This window comes from Tauraco erythrolophus, chromosome 1 (assembly GCF_009769465.1).
Source record: "Tauraco erythrolophus isolate bTauEry1 chromosome 1, bTauEry1.pri, whole genome shotgun sequence".
Taxonomy (NCBI): Eukaryota; Metazoa; Chordata; class Aves; order Musophagiformes; family Musophagidae; genus Tauraco; species Tauraco erythrolophus.
Window position 1 is genome coordinate 127,475,505 of NC_141465.1, and position 18,499 is coordinate 127,494,003.

Consider the following 18,499-nt stretch of genomic DNA (forward strand, 5'->3'; position numbering starts at 1 on the left):
TGGTTTTTCAGAGACATTTCTAAGAGTATTTTGAAGCTCAGCATATGGCATGGGCAAATTATTTTGGTTTTGTTTGTGCTTGCTGCGGCTTCAGCTTTGGCCAAGGAACCACATTATTAGGCATGACATAGCCTACAAGTTTTGTTTTGTGTCATTCCAGCTTTGACATGCTTGTCTAGAGAAGTTTCATCATCTGGTTCTCTGTAAGCAGCTTCCATTTCTCTTTACATTCCAACAGAAACGAGGAAGTGAATGGAAATAGCAAACAAGATAAATAAACTATACTATTTCTTCAGCTGTTAGAGCTGCTTTGGCATCAAACTATGGTTCTGGTGGGTTTTGAATGCAAAATATGTATTTTCCCTTTCACTAGTTTTCCTTTTAGTGTCATTTTCTGTTATAAAATTGCTGTAATCCTCTGTTCTGCTGTTTCCAAACTTCACCTGGTATCTCATACAGCTGCAGAAATCCTGCCACTTTTTGAGACAGGGCTCCTGCCACAGTCAAAATATGCCCAACTAAGTTTCACGGGAGCCATGCCCTACTTGTACTCTTTGCACTTAGGGCCACATACAGGTCAGAGACTCCCTCCATCTTTATATGGAACTGGAGGAAGATGGTACTTTGCTTCCTCTCAATCTTCTCTGGAGCCGTGACATGTGGCTCATGAGGAACACAAAAAACGACAACTTTCCGAGCTGTAAGAGAAACACAGCCAGCACAAGCTGGACTCGATGACACTTCTTGGGATTGCTCCTTGGACTTGGCATCTCCCGGAAAAACAGTCTTGCTCTGCTGCCATCTCAAGGAGCAGCCGTGTGCGCCACTATGCCTGGTTTAGAGTGGAAGCTCCTCTGGTGACTCATGAGGGTGTTGTACAAAAGCTGCTAGCAACAAGGGTGTTTTTTTAAAGCTTCTTCTCAATATAAAAATCAGTATCCAGCGCAACTCCTCTGCCAAAAATACACCCGAACGCAAACCAAACATGAAGACCACCACAAAAGCAGCCTGGTTGCAAGCCCAGCAATCAGAACTCGGGGCATTGTGGATGTGGAGGTGCCCACAGCACCATTTCTTGTGGCTGCGATATTACACAGCCGCTGTGCCCGCGCACTCGGCTGCCTTGTGCTGGGCAACAGGCGCCTGCCACTCCCAGTGCGCCCAGGGACACCTGATGGAGCAGGACCGAGCTTGTAATGGCACAATTTGGCCCTTGCCAGCTTTCGAGGACCTCACGAACTGCCCAACAGCAGTTTCTCGGACAGCCTCTTTGTTTTCCCCCCCGAACCGCAGCACACTTGCGTACACGGCTGCTCCCCCACTCCCCGCTTTTTGCACCACATCTCAGCCGGGGGAAGGGCCGGGGCAGAGGGAACCCCACGGCCGGGATTCTCTGTCGGGATTCGCGCTTTTCAAGGCGGGGGGTTGCGCGGAGCCGGCCGCATCACTCCGCAGCAGAGGCACCGGCGACCCCGAGCCCCTTCGAGCGTGGCTCCTGCCGAGCCCCCGGCGCCCCCGCTGCCCGGCCCGGCTGGGCTGCGGGTCCCGGGCAGCCCCGCGGGCAGGGCCGCGCACAAAGCGCGGCCGCGGCAGACAAAGGGGCAGCGCTCGGTGGCCGCATCGGGCCGGGCCGGGGGGAAGGCGGTTCGAGCGCGGCGCGGCGGGGCCGGAGCGCAACGCCCCGGCGGCCGGAAGACAGGGCGGGGGGTGAGGGGTGGGGAGAGGGAGGGGAGGACCGGCTCGGCCCGGCTGAAAAGGAGGGCTCGCCCGCCCGTCACCCCCCCACCTCCCCAGGTCCTGCCCCGCAGGCGTCCCGCACCATGGCTCTGTCCTGGAGGAGCTGGCTGGTCAATGAGGGCAGCAAACACCTTTTTCTGGTAGGGGGCTGCCGCCGGGGCGGGGGGTTCCCCCCCGAAGGGGCTGACCTGCGGGGAAGCGCTGGGGAGGTGGGTGCGGGGGTGCTGGTGGGCGGCCGGCGCCGGCCCGGGTCGGGTCTGGCCCGGTGGGGCACCGGGGAGCCCCGGGGGTCGGGGCGGTTTGTCCCGGGAGGTGCCGGCCGGGGTCGGCGGGAGGTGCTCGGGGCAGGACGGGGTTCGCGTGTGGCTGTGCCGTGCCCCCGTGCCGGCGTGCGGCTGGCAGAGGGACACGTGTGTGTCCCAGCCCGGGGACAGCGCGGGCGTCCGTGTCCTGCTGGGACCCGGCGCACGTTGTACGTGTGCCTGCTCTTTGTTAGAACCGCTTCGGGAAAGTTTGGGTGAAGATGCATCTTCTTAGAGGTCAAGTTCGCCCCGCCTTTGTCCTTGTCTCTCTGTTGCTACTTTTTATGCGATGGGTCTAAAACTGCGATATCTGACTAAAGATTTCGAGCAGCGTTTTGTAGGCGGAGGGTTCCGCCACCTCTCAGTTGTCTTAAGTCACAAAGGTAAAAGTTTTGTGAAGTTCAGTCAAAGGCAAAATGTCTCACATAGAGGCTATTCCTTTTAATTTTAAAAATATTTTATGCCAAATGCTTGAAATTTGTTTACCCCTTCCATTTACTTATGTTTATGACACCACAGGCATATGAGTTTTATGAATGAAATTAAGACTGAAAAGTTTGCACGTGTAACTTTCACTTATGTTCTCTTGTTTCTTTTTCATTTTAGCTTTTCTGGCTCTCCGTCAACATAGGGCTCTTCTGGAAAACCTTCCTGCTCTATTATCAAGGGCTGCAGTATTATTATTTGCATCAGATGTTAGGGGTGAGTGACCCGGACATTACATTTTGCCCTGGAAATTGGGATGCTGGGAAATGGGAAAGGTGCAGAATTGCATTTACTGATCAAGGATGACACAAAGTGCCTGTTAACTCTGCAACATAGGGAGTGATCAAGTAGGCAATTACTGGCATAGTAGTGAGAGTTGTTCAGGAGTAGAAAGTGAACAGTGTTGAGAAGAAACGGAGCCGGTCAAGTGTGGGGCAGCAATCCTTCCCCCTCCTCTCCTCCCTCTCCGTGTTCTCAGCTGCAGACAGGCTCACAGGAACACAAACATGCTCAACAGATGACTGGAGCTCAAATTTTTGTCATCAAAATGTTAGCCAAGCTCGTGGGCTTGCAATGGCAAATCCTTTCTAATCCAGTTATTGTGATACATAGTTGCTGAAGGAGTTCTTTTGATACGTCTTAGTTCTTTTCAGTCTTTGTCATCCTCATAGATTTGCTGTTCGTGTAAATCATTGTAATCTATGTAATTTTAGTTTTGTTTTCTAACAAAATTCTTGGAATCTGAATGTTTTAGTGAAGATTTTACTATTTTAATTTAGCATGGATAATATCCACCACCAGAAGAATCTAAAAAAGATATTGAGGAAGCGAGATACAGGTCTGTCTTGTGAAGTTATCCACAGCTATGCTGTTGCAGTGGTTTGACATGACTTCTAACCAAGGGATACACTAAAGATTAACAATTTTCTGGCAAATGCTCTAGGGTTGGTCAGAATTTGAGAATCTAAGAAAAAGTGGATGAATAACGTGATGCTTTGTAACTCCATGTCATACTCAGGAATGGATTTCAATGGAAAGTTGGCATGGGGCTAAAGCACAGATGATGCACATCCTAACCTGCTGCAGAGCCTCAGGGTTTTATCTTTGGTGGATCCGGGATAGATTTTTTCATATGATTGATATCATTGCCATAGCTAGCCAGTTCCATGAGCTTTTGTGAACTTGCTTGAAAGTAAGTTGACCTGGTATACTTTTTTCTCTTTTTTTTTTTTTTTCTTCTTATGACTGACTCAGATGTGTTCAAGAAATGCATCTTAGCAAAGGTAGTGCAAAAAGAAGGGAATGAAAATACTTAAATCCTTCATGATCATGACTTTCTTGACAGAAAAAGTGTGAAAACACGTTTCATTTTACCATAGTCTCTAAAGGCTTTGCAAACCAGTGCATCCATTTGAAAATGGGTTTTTCCTGGCAGAACAAGTGGGTTGTTTATAAAGCAAATGTTCTTGGGTCAACATGTTGGGCTGGATTGTCAGCTGGTATCAATCAGCAAAGTTCCTCTCAATTCAGAAGACTCATCTGCCTTGTACCAGCTCATCGTCTGGACTTTTTTTTTGGTTTTCTTATACTTCAAAGTGAAAGACACATACAAAGTAATATAATGTGTGTTCAGAACATGTGAGAGGATTCAATCAACAAATTCCTCGTCTTGGACAGAAGATGAGAACCAGGAGGCTGTGTGTTTGACTTTGTCTAACTGCCTGCAACTGTGGGAAAAAATACCAAAGGAGTTTAGAGATTTTTTTTTTTTAAATGAGGGAATTGAGGAGCTAAGTCTAAAAGGTACTTTTGGTCAAAGCTCTGAAACCAGTTAAAAAACTTCGAAAGCATTAAAGACTGTAAAACATTCTCTCGATTTGCTTTTTACAGTTTGTCTAAATATCATCCTTAGATGCCAAAGTTAGCTTTTTCCCTTCTCCTCAATATAGTTGTGTGTGTGTATGTAAGTCATACGGATTGTTTTGCAAGGGTTGGGAAAACTGAATCCAGTTTTAGTCTCTTCAGGAAACAGAGTAAGCACATCCATACTACAGCTGCTGTTACCTTCCATGGGGATTTTTGCTCCTCTTGTTTTTCTACTTTATTTGGTTTACACACTGGCCACCTCATGGCCCATCTCCATAACCAGTCTCCTCTCTGTTCCATACATGGGTGAGTGGCTTGCAGTGCCTCGGTTTGCCATTTTTTGATGTTTGAAAATGGTGAGGTTGAGATGAAAGTTCTTAATTTATAATTCAACAGTTGATTTTTATTTTTGTCTTAACAGAATGAACTTTTATTACGACCACTTTCATGAAAATTGGTTCCTCTTTGCAGCTAGTTAAAAAAAAAGGTCAAAAAAAAGATATTTTTTGAATGAAAAGAATTTATCTTGTTTTTCAGTGAGGTCTGCTAAGAAGGTTTTTTCTTTTCTTTATATACTGTGGTAGCCTAAAATCTCTTTATGAACTTCTACACTTGCAGCACTGAAAGATTTACCACAGGTAATTTTATTGTTTACCGAGTAACAGGATGGAGAGCAAGAATAGTTGCTGTAGGAAATCAAATTGTGATACGAAATGAAATCTTGGACTGAATATCCTGAATGTAGTCAACTCTGCCACGTTGGTGTCCTGGAGGTGCAAAGAGAATAAATAAATCAAAAGCACTGATGTGCTAGGAGGAGGTTAATCAACCTATTCTATGCTACAAAATTTAGTGGGTAAATTTATATTTTGTCAAATTATAAAATCCTAGAATCATAGAATGGTTAGGGTTGGAAGGGACCTCAAAGATCATCTAGTTCCAACCCCCTGCCATGGGCAGGGACACCCTCCACTACACCAGGTTGCCCAAAGCCTCATCCAGCCTGGCCTTGAACACTGTCACTGCTTTGCTCAGTTTGAGTCCTGTTGATGAGACCATGAACTCATGGTCTCATCAACCATTCTCACACTGTGGAATTTCCATCCCTGGAGGTTTTCAAAACGTAATTGGGCAAAAACCCTGAGCAAGCTTAGTCTGAGTTTGGTGTTGAACTTCCTTAGAGCAGGAAGTTGGAATAGAGACATCCCGAGGTCCCTTCCAACCAGAATAATTCTGTAGTTATATGATTCTTGTGGTGTAAGTTCAACCAGAACATAGTGGATGAAAACTTCTTCCCAGTACTTTTGCCTTGATGTACCATCCCTTTGGGTACTTAATTGCTTGTAACACACTGCAGATCGCAGTCTTGCCACGTGAATGCATTCCTTGCAACTGGTTCTGGAACATGATTCAGATAATCTCAATTTTTCATAATTTAATAAATGTTAACTTGTGGTTTTACATTGCTTAAAGAAGAAAAAGCTGGGAAACACCCAACAGTCATGGATTTCTTATAAGAGTGTGACAAAGAGGAAAGGAGTGTTCTCATCTTCATGATAGGTACTACAAGATGTAGTAGGCAGGAATTGCAGAAAGGAAGATTCATAAATGGCTTGATGAGACTCCAAAATCTGTTGTTGAAGATTTTGTGTCTGCTCAGTCAGATAAATTGTCCAGATGATTAATTTCTTTGCAGACTTCAAGATTTCTCCCTTCCCATTAGCTTGGCTGTGTATTTTCCCAATAAGTTTGCTTGCATCTGACCAACAAATTCAGTTCTAAATTCAGTACTGGCCTTATTCTAGAACTTAAATCTTACTTTTAACAGCATTAAATGAAATACCTGTTTCTTGTTGTTTGAGTTTCCCATGAACAGAAACTGCATTGGGCTCATTTTGTCATGGCATAAAAGGTCTCCCTTTCCCTATTCGCTCTCTAGTCCCTGTAGGCAAACCCAGATAAGCTTCTGGATTTCACAGCAAAATGGAGAAAATGCATTCTCAGAAGGGTCTATTTGGGAAAAGATTGAATAACTGAAAATGGAACTGAAAGGAAAAGTGCTTCCTCACTTTTTTATCAATACAGTTGCTGCCTTCTTACTGTGCAGTACTATGCATCACATTTATGTCATCTTTATTAACTGCTTGGAATATGTTCCAGATGCTCCAGTAACTGGCATCTGTCTCCCTGCTAGTTTGTCGTAATGATAGAGATTTTGAGGCCAAATTCTGCTTTTATTGATCCTTATGTTACTGCTCTGCAGGCTGCTTCCCCCAGACATCTGAGCATTGAAGGGAGCTATGTATCTTGACCCTTTATTTTCCTTAATGCAGTATGTTTTTGATATTTAATTGTCTTGTAACCACGTTATTTGAGATTTGCTCTTCAGGGTGTTCCATGCAGAAAAAATATCTAAGAATACATTTATGTTGCTATGGAAGCTCTATATATGTCTGCAGGATTCCCTAACGAAGGATGAGAGTGTTAATTCACAAAACCTTATCTTGATAGTCCCCTTGAATTTGCAAGTAAATCTCTTGCATTCTATTTGCCTCATTCTAGTTTTTTTTGTTTGCCAAAACATTTTTCCCTTTAACACTTTGTCCTTCCTGGACATCCCACAGTTCAGCATCATTGCTGAGATTATTCTCAGTTATGAGCCATTGAAGAGCTTGGGTTTTGCACCCAATAGTTCTTCTGTTTGCTTACTTGCTTTTTTTTTTTTTTTTTTTTTTTTTTTTTTAGCTCAAATGGCAATAGCCCTGTGAAGGATGTCTATTTTGTTAGCTTTTATGGTAGAACTTCTACCTTTGCAGAACTTCTTATGAAACTGTCAATAGTGGAGGTTCAATTAGTAGAGGTACATCTCAAATGATTAACTGAAATTTTCACTACTGTATCATGTAGACTTGTGTTAAAAATAGTCTTCTAGTCACCATTGCTCCTTGTTCTAAGATGGTCATGGCATAATACTCTGTGTAGAACAAAACTGAATTATGGCTAAAATGTTTCTTTGGCTGATTATTCATTATATTATGTATTATCGCAGGGCTCCCATGGTAGTCCAACAGTGGCAGGTCTTAAAATAAAGATAGCTTCATTAGACTCCAGAAGACTGATTTTACACATCAGATTACCTACTGCATTGTGATAAGGTGAAATAATTCAACATAAAGGAAACCTTTAGTAGCAGACGTTGCATCACTTTTGTGTGACTGTGACAAATATGACAATAAACAACCTCTTGCTGTGGCCATGAGTTGTGGTATGTTGTGAATGTGTTGGGGGACTCGGGTACCCTGAATCCCTTGATTCATGACTGACCTCGTGGAGTTTAGATCATGTAGCATTTTGTAGGGTCAACTATTCAGGCTCTTGTTGCTAGTTAATATATACAATGCTGTCACACTTTGATGTTGCTACAGAAAAAGGGTGAGTCTGGAACACTCAAATCTGTAACATAACTTGAGATCTCATCCAATCTGTGTGTGCATCATTCTGCTGCACAAAAAGAAACCTGTAACTCAGCAACACTGACAAAAGTATTTTTAAAATTGTATTTCCTGAGATCAGGATTATAACAGTTTAGATTAACTGATGTATAGATTAATAAAGATGAACATTTGGTCTGAAATCTTGTAAGTAAATATACTTTGTCTGGAGATTATCAGAGAAGTGGGATGCTAATGTTGAATTCCAGATCAGGATAGTTACTTTCTTCAAATTGCATGACTGAGGTAAGCAGAAGGAGGAGTACATCTAACAAAAAGGTACTTTGTGTAAAGTGGGAACATGACCTAAATATGTGGGCAGAAAGAGAAGGAAAACTTTCAAGGAATGGCTGATTGGTGAGTTACGAGTGAACGGTGAGAACATTGATTCTCAGTACTGCAGGGGAGGTACCCATACCTCATGAGAGAGCGAAAAATATTGCTGCCATTGTCCACTCCCGATGTTTCTCCCTTTCTATAGTGTTATATCCAAGTTCTGATTCATATATGCGAGCAGAAGACTGAAGTTGAATTAGCATAGAGAATTGGGCTACTGTTAAATTCTCTGTGTAGAGAATTGCTGTTTTCGCTGGGTTTTTCTAGATACTTAATATACTTTTTCAAATGCGATTCAAAATATGACACCACTTAGTCTTAAAATAATTTTTAAAGGGTTGCAGTACATGAGTTTGGGATATACAGAGTCCTTGAAACCTTCCATCTTCAGGAACAAAACCAAGTCAAACTTCTGTAGGAAGTTTTCACATGTTCTGATAGGTTTCTGCTACCCTCGTGTTTTCCTTTCAGCTGCTTTGTTTTTTTTTTACTAGATCTCCAGCCAGATTTGGCAGGCCCAGGGAGAATAATTGCTGTCTGAACACTTTATATGTGTCCTTCATCTTAGATTATCTGTTCTCTTGTTACTTGAAACTCGTCTATGAAGAAAAGGAAGTCGAGTCAAAAGGAGGCACATTGTGTAGCACAGTTTGTCTCACGTACGAAAATAAATATTTTTAGCTGCTCCTGTACTGATTTGGGGAGGTGGTCTGTGACCTGTGTCTCCAGGGCAGCATGTGGCTTATGAGTCTTCTCACAACTGTTCAAGTTTGCCTAAACTGTAGAAGATTGAAAAGGTTCAAAGCTCCAGGGAGAGAGTGAAGTGTGACGTCTCTTCTGCACCAGGACCTATTCAGGATTGTTGCTTGCAGATAGTGAAGACTTGAGAACCAGAGACACATCGCTTTTGGGTATGGAAGGATTTGCGGTATTCTCCTGTTTTGTTTTGTTTTGTTTTTTTCTACACGATGAGCTTAGAAATGAAATGAGACAATATTTGTTGAAGTCTTCCTGTGTTCTGCTCCCCAACGTGTTTCGCAACCATGTACTGAGTATTAGATTTCTGAGCACAGCAGTTGCAGGTAACGTTCATCTCTGTGTTTATAACTGACGAACTTTGGGAAATTCTGTGGTACCCAGTAAATTGCTTTAGGCCTCAACCTAGCACTGAAATCATTTACCTAACTGCAGAAAAGCTCGTTTCCCCAGCAGCAACGAGAACTGACTCTGCTTCTCTGTCCTACTTGCACATTGTATGAGCGTAGCCAGGAGTCCATCCTGATGCCTGTGGGACCATACATCAGACAGGGATAGCTGGAGAAAATACATTCCCACTATCTCTCTGGAGTCCTTTTCTGCTGCTTTACAGAAGGAAAATATGGTGATTGCTTTATATTTGTCTGGAGAAAAAAATGTAGCCTACTTTTTAGGATTTGAGTTTGTAGTGGATCCAGTTCCCTACTATCCCTGCCACAGATTTCCTCTGTGAATTCGATTAATCCTTTAATTTTTCTATGCCTCTTTGCCTCTCCATGAAATGGGATAACAGCATGTATGGTACTGGGTAGGCAGAGTACAGGAGGTTGTCAAAAGCTTGGGTCTGATACCAGCAACAGTGGATGAGAGAGTGTCCAGCAGAGATTTTGGGAGGGTTATTTTCTCTCTTTTTGATCCTGCAGCAATTTCATGCACTACTAATATAAAATAACCTTTTTTTTTTTTTTTTTTTCCCTTCCTTAAGACAATGATAATCTTAGGAAGAAAAGAGGATTATGTTTCTCTCATTTCTTAGCTAGTTAATAAGGATATGTATTCCCTGCTAGAGCCAGCGAGTTGCCTTGGAGCGAAAAATCTACTATTGTTTAAAAATTCAACAATGCACTGCCTTGATGTGTTACTACACCACCCAGGCAATGCACAGGAAGTCAAGAAAGAGACCACTGGGAAACCGTTTGGAAAGCATTAGTTTCATGGGGATATTTTTAGCCTTTGAATATATGTTAAGAGCAAACTTAGTGCTCTGTTGTTCTTCTGGGTCTTGAATGAGTCGCGATTCTGTGCGTTGCTAAACATGTTTCTTTACCACTGTTTTCAAATTGGTCATGGGCTTGTTGCAGCAAACATTGCACAACTTTATTTCTTCAGAATAAAACCTTAAATGAACCATTGGTGAAAACTATTTGAATCACACTTTCCTAGAAGTGTACAGCGTATTTGGAGAAGTCATTTCCTACTCCATATTTTTTTTTTTTCTTTGTTCAGAGGCTGATAGCATTGAATTCAAATTAGTGTTAGGGCATTCTTCCATAGTAATTGCATTATGAATGAATATTCACTATTTGTTAAATAGTGTGCTGGAAAAATACAAAGGAAGGTTAATAGGGCTGCATTTTCTACTCATCATAGCTGATTCATATTTTTTGTACCAGTTAAATTGTTTGACATTTTATTTAATTCTTACAATAAATTATTTCATTTCTTTAGTACCATACAGTATAGAATTAGCTCTATTCTAGACTATTCCATACTAGACTATTTTGTTGAAGTTTTGTAAGAATAGTTGTGCCTGATAAAAGAAGTCTTAGATAACTGATATCAAGCCTGTTTTATGTTTAAACTCAAGGACAACATAAATTCTTGAGAAACTAATATAGATCATATTACAGAAATTATTAAATTTTTCAAATTGTTTTACTTATTAATTGTATTGCAACTTTTTTTCAGCTTTTGGGTGTTAGTCAAGAGCTACAAAAATGGTTCAGTTTACCTCTGGGTTTTGCATGATGTTCGTTCTACATAATTCTTGGGTTTTTCAAATCATGCTCATTTCATCACTGTAGCACATCAGCAAGCTAATAAAAATGCTTATGTGTGTTTAATGACCGTGTTTTTGAAGTTACTGCTTTTATGAGGTGTATAACTCATTTTTAGCTTCCCTTTAGAGGAATAATAATTAATGAAAATACAGTCTTGTATATGCAAATGGCACATTATAAAGACATTTTACTTGCCATTAAGTTCAATCATTTCAAGGTTATTGCCACTTTATCTGATATTCCAAAAATATTTATGATGTTCTAAAGTCACTATAAACTACAGTGGGCAAAGATACAGAAATTTTATTGTGGTTGTTCACATTTATTTTTTTTTTAAATCATACTTTGAAGTGGAAAGTGATATCAGCATTCAGTAAAATCTCAGCTCAGTTGCTTAGGTTGTGGCCATTGTAACTGGTGCTCAGTTGTAGTCATTGCACTTGGGCTCTGGACCAGTTGGGAGAGTCTAGAGGAGAGAGGAGAGGATGATCTAAAGTGTGAAAAACATGACTTGAGGGAAAAGTAGCAAGAATAATCTCTCATGATGCATGTGAACAGAGTGTGAACTAACAGATGAAATGGAAGCAAGAGAGGTTTTATGTAAGGAAAAAAAGGACTAAGAGTGCTTTGGAAGAAATAGTGGAGGAGGTCTGGAGAGTGGGAAAGAATTAAGTGATGTGGTTCATTCTAGTCTTATTTTCTGTAGTTCAGTGAGTTAGAGATGCCTCTGTTGTAAATGTCCCTCTCAGTGTAACTTTGGTGAGATCTGCTCCCAGGATGTTTGCCAGGCATCTCACGTTTACGTGACAGAGAACAAGGTGGAGCACGGTTTGTGGGGTAATTGCTCCTATTTCTCATGAGCAACTTTTGAGAGAAGGTGCCTTTATCACTACTTTGTTCTGTGGAAGCTGATAATGTCTGGTGAGGAGGTCCTTAGCACTCAGGACTAACTAGATAATGTAAAGTATCCAGAAGAGAAACAGGATTGAGGTGGAGAGCTTGATGCTTCGGGTAGATTGAACATCTTTACCTTCTGTTTGCCCACTGGTTTTGTGCCCAGATGTACTGCAGAGAAGGTGGGTTACATGGGAGTTACTAACCATGAGAGCAGCCAGTTTTGATGTTTTATGGTACTGAGAAGCTGCTGACATACTGTTGTGCTTGTGATCTTGCTAGACATGCTGAAGTCCAGTTATTTTGTTTACTTTACTTTTACTAGTTTTTATATTTGTCCATTTCTGTGACATGTAAAAAACAACTAATAGCAATTACAAATTTTGAGATTACAAGCATTTTCTACTAATTTTGGTAAAAAAAATATATTTCTAAGTAAATAAAACCTCTTTATTTCTCTCCAATTTTGTTTCTTCTTGATAGGAAAGATATCAATATAATGTTTCACTGATGAATTTTTTTTTGACTGAGAAATAACAAATGTTCTTTTTTTGACATAAAATTTAAAAAAAAACCCCAAAACTAATAAATCTTCAGTAATTTTTATTACTGTTCAAATCATTCACATACCTCTGCAGTATTTAACTTAACTTATAATATTGTAATAGTTTTTTATTAGTTTCTTCAGGAGTTGAAAAACTTGGAGTTTAGAGAACATTGTAAGAAATATCCTTCCAGAAATCTGTTGACAGTCTAAAAGCATCTTTTATATAAGCTAGTAAAATGGTAATTCAACCTAATAACTAGGAGAACAATGGCATTTTGCTAACTTTTTAAAAAGCATAAATGAATGAGAGAATATAATAAGATTAAAAAATACAGGGTTATGACATTAATGTGTGCTTTGTTCATTTATGTGACAAGTGTTTTTGTTCTAATTATGTAAGTTCCAAATATACCAGTGAAAGCATTAGTGAAATTGGGTTTCGTTACAGTTCCCAGCTATTGAGTAGTTAAAATGAAGAAAACCTACTTTCTTTAGGTCCAAATATGGCACTGCATAGTATGAAAGGATGAGGAGTTCTGTGACAATTCCATAACAGTCCTTGTTATTTCAGTTTAATTGAATCAATATATTTTTTACATCTTTTCTGGCTTTTTTACCAGAAAATCGTTGCACTTTACTTAAGTGATTGTCTAGTGTCTTCACAGTATTTATCGCTCTTTCTTATTTAATTATGTCTCCTTGCAGATAATAATTTCTTTTTGGACACCTATTGTCTTAAATGTGTTTTGTTCCACGTGGCTTTGAGCACTCATGAGTATGTTGGTTCTTTCACTAGACAGTTGTTATTTGCTGACATTATTGGTGACAAAATTAATTTTGAATAATTTTTTGATGTAAAGATGAGAGCTGTTTCCCTTGTAGAACAGGAGAGCAGGCTGTGTACACAGTGGTTTTTGCAGCACATCATGAAACTCCGCTGTTCTGATGAGTCAGGAGAGCATGGGCACCGTTCGGTTTCACGGCGAAGAAAAGGAGGTTGAATACTGACACTTGAACTGTTAAAATGTCTTTTCTCCCTGTAATCTAACTCTTGCTGTATTTGTTCAGCTAGGATTGTGTGTTAGCAGAGCTTCAGCATCTGTCCTCAATCTCAACTGCTGCCTGGTCCTTCTACCAATGTGCCGCGTTCTCTTGGCCTTCCTGCGAGGATCTCAGAAGGTGAGCACTGTCCTCAGAATGCATCAGTTGTTTAGCCTAAAAGTAATAGGAATAAATCTGTTATATTCCTGTTTATCATACAGTGTGTGCCTGCATGGTGCAAGTACCAGACATTCAGCCTAGATTCATGACTCCGTTGAAGACAAGGCCTTGGCTGACATTGTCTGGTTTGATTGGGCTTTTTGTGAGGAAGGTGTCTTCAACACAGTTTTGAAGGGCGGGGAGTGGCTGTGGAACTGCAGCCAGACGAAGTCTCCTCCTTCCTTCAGAACTCTAATATAAAAGACATCTGTGTCTTCTCTACTGCTGTCCTGATAGAATTCAACAGAGCAAAAAACTTTTTCTCTGCAGGACCAGAAGTGTCCTACTGGAGATGACAGAACTTCAAATAAAAATACCCCACCTGATATGTTTGTTATCATGGGAGAAAAAAGTTCTAGCAAAGCTAAGAGGGTTTGCTTTCTGTACCAGTATTCAGTAAACAATACTTGGTTTTTTCTTGTTTGTGATTCACCAGTTGCTTTTACAGAAACATAAGTAATGCTTTTGAGGGACATCTGTGTTTTCTAGATGATTGCAAATTGAACCTATGAGTTCTTTCCATCATGTGAAAGTACCTATAAGATTTGATGCCTATAGATGTATATATATGTGCAAGTGTAACTTTCCTTCTGATCCTGCTCACTAAAGAGCTAGGAATGCTTACAACAATTAGTGCTGGAATTCCTAAATTTTAAGGCCAGAAGGAACATGACTTGATGTGCTCTTGACATCTCTGTTATACAGATCCAACTGTAATTCCTTCATTAAGACCTCAAAATTGGCTTATTGATGAAACCTTGTAGTTTTTAAATTCAGCTACTGTGCTTGCAAGGGTGTTAAACCTAATAAAAGTTGAAGTTGCTATTGTATCACCTCAGTTGCTGTTAGTATTTTTTTCTTTGCTTTGTTTTAGAAGCGATTGCTTGAATTCTTCTCTTATTAGGTTGCCAGCAGGAAAACCAGAAGGCTGCTAGATAAAAGTAAAACTTTCCATGTGACGTGTGGCGTTACAATATGCTTCTTCTCAGGTGAGATCTTACTGTGCTGAGCAGCAGCGTATTTAGGAATCACATTGAAGCAGTTCTTTGTGGTTTTTCTTGTACGGTACATTTGGGGGTAGTCTTGCTCTGTGCTTCCCTGCCTTACATTGTGAATGCTGTCTTGGATCTGTGTGGGTTTTGGTTTATTTTTCCTTTAAACACATGGGCTTGCATTCTAATGCCGAGCCTTTTCTTAAAATTCCAGTTTCTTAAAGGACAGGTATGAGATCAGGTCAAAATCTGCTATTACAAGTGACCCTCCTTTGTACTTAAACAATTTGAGTGAGGAAGCAGGGTGCAACAGGCATATCTGCAGAAGAGGGAGTGGTAGAGACAAATACTCAATTCGGTGAAGAATATTCTTTGGTGGACACCTTTGAATGTTGTCTCCGAGCTGAAGCGTTGCAGTATGGAAATAATTGCTGCAGTGTTAAAAAAATCTTAAAATACATACAGCTTTCTGCCATGAATGTCCACAACGTGGTTTACTTTAGAAAAATAATTCCTTACTCCCTGATGCGTCTCATGCAGACGATGTGATTATAGCTTGGCATCTGGGTAGCCACTTTTCTTGACTTCAGGGAAACATCTACCTCTCTTTTTTTTTATGGATCTCAGCTTTACTCTGTTTTTTTTTTAAGTCTTACATGTTGCTGCTCATCTGGTGAATGCTCTTAACTTCTCTGAGAATTACAATGAAGACTTTCTGTCACTAAATGCAGCGCACTATCGCGGTGAGGTGAGCCAACTGTCCTTTTATATTTTACTTTTAAGTATATAATTTAAATATATGCTTATTTGTATGTCCAGTTCCATTGTGTGATCCATCCTACTATCTATGTAGTGCTGCTGATTTTGTGCATTGGAAACTCACCATCATATGGATTTTATTTCTTTCTTTGGACAAAGCATGTATTAAACACTTTGTTTAAGTCAGCAGGATTCAGACCTATTGGATTATTAGGTAGAGAATGCTGTCATCAAGTCCTTTCACCTTGTGTCTGTTCTGCTTCTCAGCAACATGCTTTAACTTTTGGTCAGCCCTAAATTGGTCAGGCAGTTGGACTGGATGATGGTTTTAGGTCTTTTCCAACTAAAATAGTCTATTCTATTCTTCTTCCTTCTGTTCCTTGGGTGGACCTGATTCAGACACTTCTGCTGCTGTTTTGGGAAAATACATTCTGCATTTGCAACGTTTAGAATGTAGCGCTATGTGACACATACTGAGATTTGAGACTGATTTTGTGGTTTTGAACTGCAGTGGATCTATAGTATATATGCTAAGAGTGGAATTGGTTATCTGCATGAACTGGGCTGGAAGTTCATTGCTACTTACGAAATACTTTGTTTGCATGACTTCTCTTGTGGTGCATTCCACAGTCCTGGTCCCGCCTCCAGGTGCTTGCTTGTGCATTTGGCCCTGGAGCGATGTTTACAGATTTTAAGAGTAAGACCAGAGTCCAGAACTCTTTCTTCTTTGGGCTACAATCAAGTTCTCTCTTGTTTATATTCATTCTAGTCTCAAGTCTGCAATTCTTTTCTACCAGCTTCATTAGGAAAGACTTAGAGTGACCCTATCCCAGCTGCATCTTTTCCTGGAAAAGAAGAGCTTGACTCAGCCCAGGCTCATAAGGACCAACAACCAAGGTCTTCTACTCCCTTGGTGAATGATCTAATCACTGAGCTATTCTATGGCAGACAGACATGCCAACACCAACTATTGTGCTGAGGTTCTGGATTGAACTCAAGTGTCTGCGTGTGTTAGGAGTGGTCTAATAGACTTAACCTCATCAGGAACATGAGCAGGAGCTTGCCTCAGGCAAGAATGTGCCAGGTGTGCATGGCAGCCTGTGCTAAGCAGCCATAAGAATTCAGGAAGAGAAAATGGAGATAATAAGTTTTTCGTAACTCTAGGATCAAAACCTCACAGATTTTAAGTACTCTAGTAGCTCTTGAACTTTTGTGCTTGTGTGCTGGGTTTACGGGAGGGGCTGCGACTCTGCAGAGAAGAAGCCCGCGCTGGAGCAATCTGATGGGTAAGGATTGCATCCTGTGGGAAGGACTCATGTTGGAGAAGTCTGTGGACTGTCCCATGAGGAGGGGATCCATTGGAGCAGGGGAAAAGAGTGTAAGGAGTCCCCCGCGCCGCTGGGGGAGGAGGTAGACCTGGAAAGAAGGAAGGGGTGGGGGGAAGGTGTTTTAAAGATCTGGCTTTGTTTCTTGTTATCCTCTCTGAATGAGCCGTTAACAAATTAGATTGATTTGTCCCCAAACTGAATCTGTTTTGCCTGGAGCCATGGTCGGTGGGTGATCCCTCCCTCTTCTTGTCTGGACCCTCAGGGCTTTTCTTACATTTTTCTCCTCTCCACCTCACTGAGGGGGAGGAGTGAGTGAGTGACCTTCTGGTGGCTGAGCTGCCGGATGGGCTAAACCACAACAGCTTGAATTCCACTTAAGCCTGCTTTTTAACGGTGATGGGCAGTCTGGGTGCTGCTGGCATCTTCTGTACGTGGGTCGCACATTTGGGTGCAGATAAGGTCAGAGGGAGGGAAAAACATTTCGTTTTTCCTGACCTGTATGAAAACTGCTCACCTCCCCTCACTGCATTTTACTGGCAGTTTAAGAAAAAAAAAGTTTTTCTCCGCAATGAAGACCAAAACCTCACGAGGCGAAGGACTCAAGGGGATTGAGGCAGTTTCCTGTGAGGTTGACATATTCCCTCTTCCTTTCACATGTGGTGAAGGACACAGGGAACATCTGGCCTTATATTGTCAACTCTGTTGTGTTCAGTCCTGCTTCACTGGAGTCCACTGCAAATCTCTTGGTGATGTAACTGGCAGTAAAATGCTCGCTGCTGGTCTTTCATTTAAGTTCCATATCTCTCTCTCTCTCCTGCTCTCCTCTGTCTTCCCAAAGGTGTGATGTAACTGAGGAAAGTTAGACTTTCAAAAATTAATTATTTGTAAAATTATCTGGATCCTAATTTTTCATAACAGATCAGAACTGTCTTCATTGGGGGAATACGAAGGCTAAAGGTGTAGTTTATGCAGAATTGCAGGCAGTGTAAACTGCTACCGAATCTATTCCTGCACCAGGTTTAGGGATTGCTTATGCCATTGAGCATGTAGCTCTATAAGCTACTTTTTATTACTACCTTATTCATATGGATGTAAAATCACATATATTGACTTTTTTTTTTGCCTCTCTGTTTTTCAGGACCCGAGGAAACTGCTTTTTGCTACTGGTAAGTCTGTTGCAAAACTGAATGAGAAAGTTTGCTGCTTCTCGTCATCACTCTCCAGGCAGAACATTTTGATCCTGTGTTTGCATGCTCCATTTGTCGTATCTCAGCTAGGTTGAGATGTATTATTTTGTTAACATAACCTAGGTTTGCTTATCCAATAGTCAGGAGGGAGGAGTTACATAAGCCTTGTAGTAGGATGAACAGCATCTTCAAAGCTGTTGTTGTACAGATGAGTCAGTGGAAAATCATCAGTTTCAAACAGAGATCCTGCATAATATTAAAACCAAATTCCTAAATGATCCAATTTCTAGAAAAAGAAACGCAACAACAAAGCGGTCTTCTTGCTTCAGCTGGTTTATTTAAGGGTTAGTTTGACTTCAGAGCAATTTAAACTGTTACACGGGAATCGGGCTTCAGCGCTCATAAAGAATAAATAAGCAAAGGCATTTTTGGTGCAGGAATTTAGAAGGGAGCAATATATGGGTGTGGAGGGGCAGGCACAAGCCTGAGCTGTAGTGC

General features: G+C 41.1%; 1 protein-coding gene across 2 annotated transcripts in view; it reads left to right on the forward strand.

The window, feature by feature from the left end:
- The first annotated feature begins 1,820 nt into the window (after positions 1 to 1,820).
- Positions 1,821 to 18,499, forward strand: part of NOX4 (NADPH oxidase 4) — a 110,206-nt gene continuing 93,527 nt past the window's right edge. For both annotated transcript variants that reach the window (XM_086614256.1, XM_086614265.1), the window contains exons 1-6: positions 1,821 to 1,877; positions 2,646 to 2,741; positions 13,544 to 13,654; positions 14,640 to 14,724; positions 15,378 to 15,475; positions 17,953 to 17,980. In XM_086614256.1, coding sequence (XP_086470382.1) covers positions 1,821 to 1,877; positions 2,646 to 2,741; positions 13,544 to 13,654; positions 14,640 to 14,724; positions 15,378 to 15,475; positions 17,953 to 17,980 — 475 coding nt within the window. The remainder of the gene's footprint in view (positions 1,878 to 2,645; positions 2,742 to 13,543; positions 13,655 to 14,639; positions 14,725 to 15,377; positions 15,476 to 17,952; positions 17,981 to 18,499) is intronic.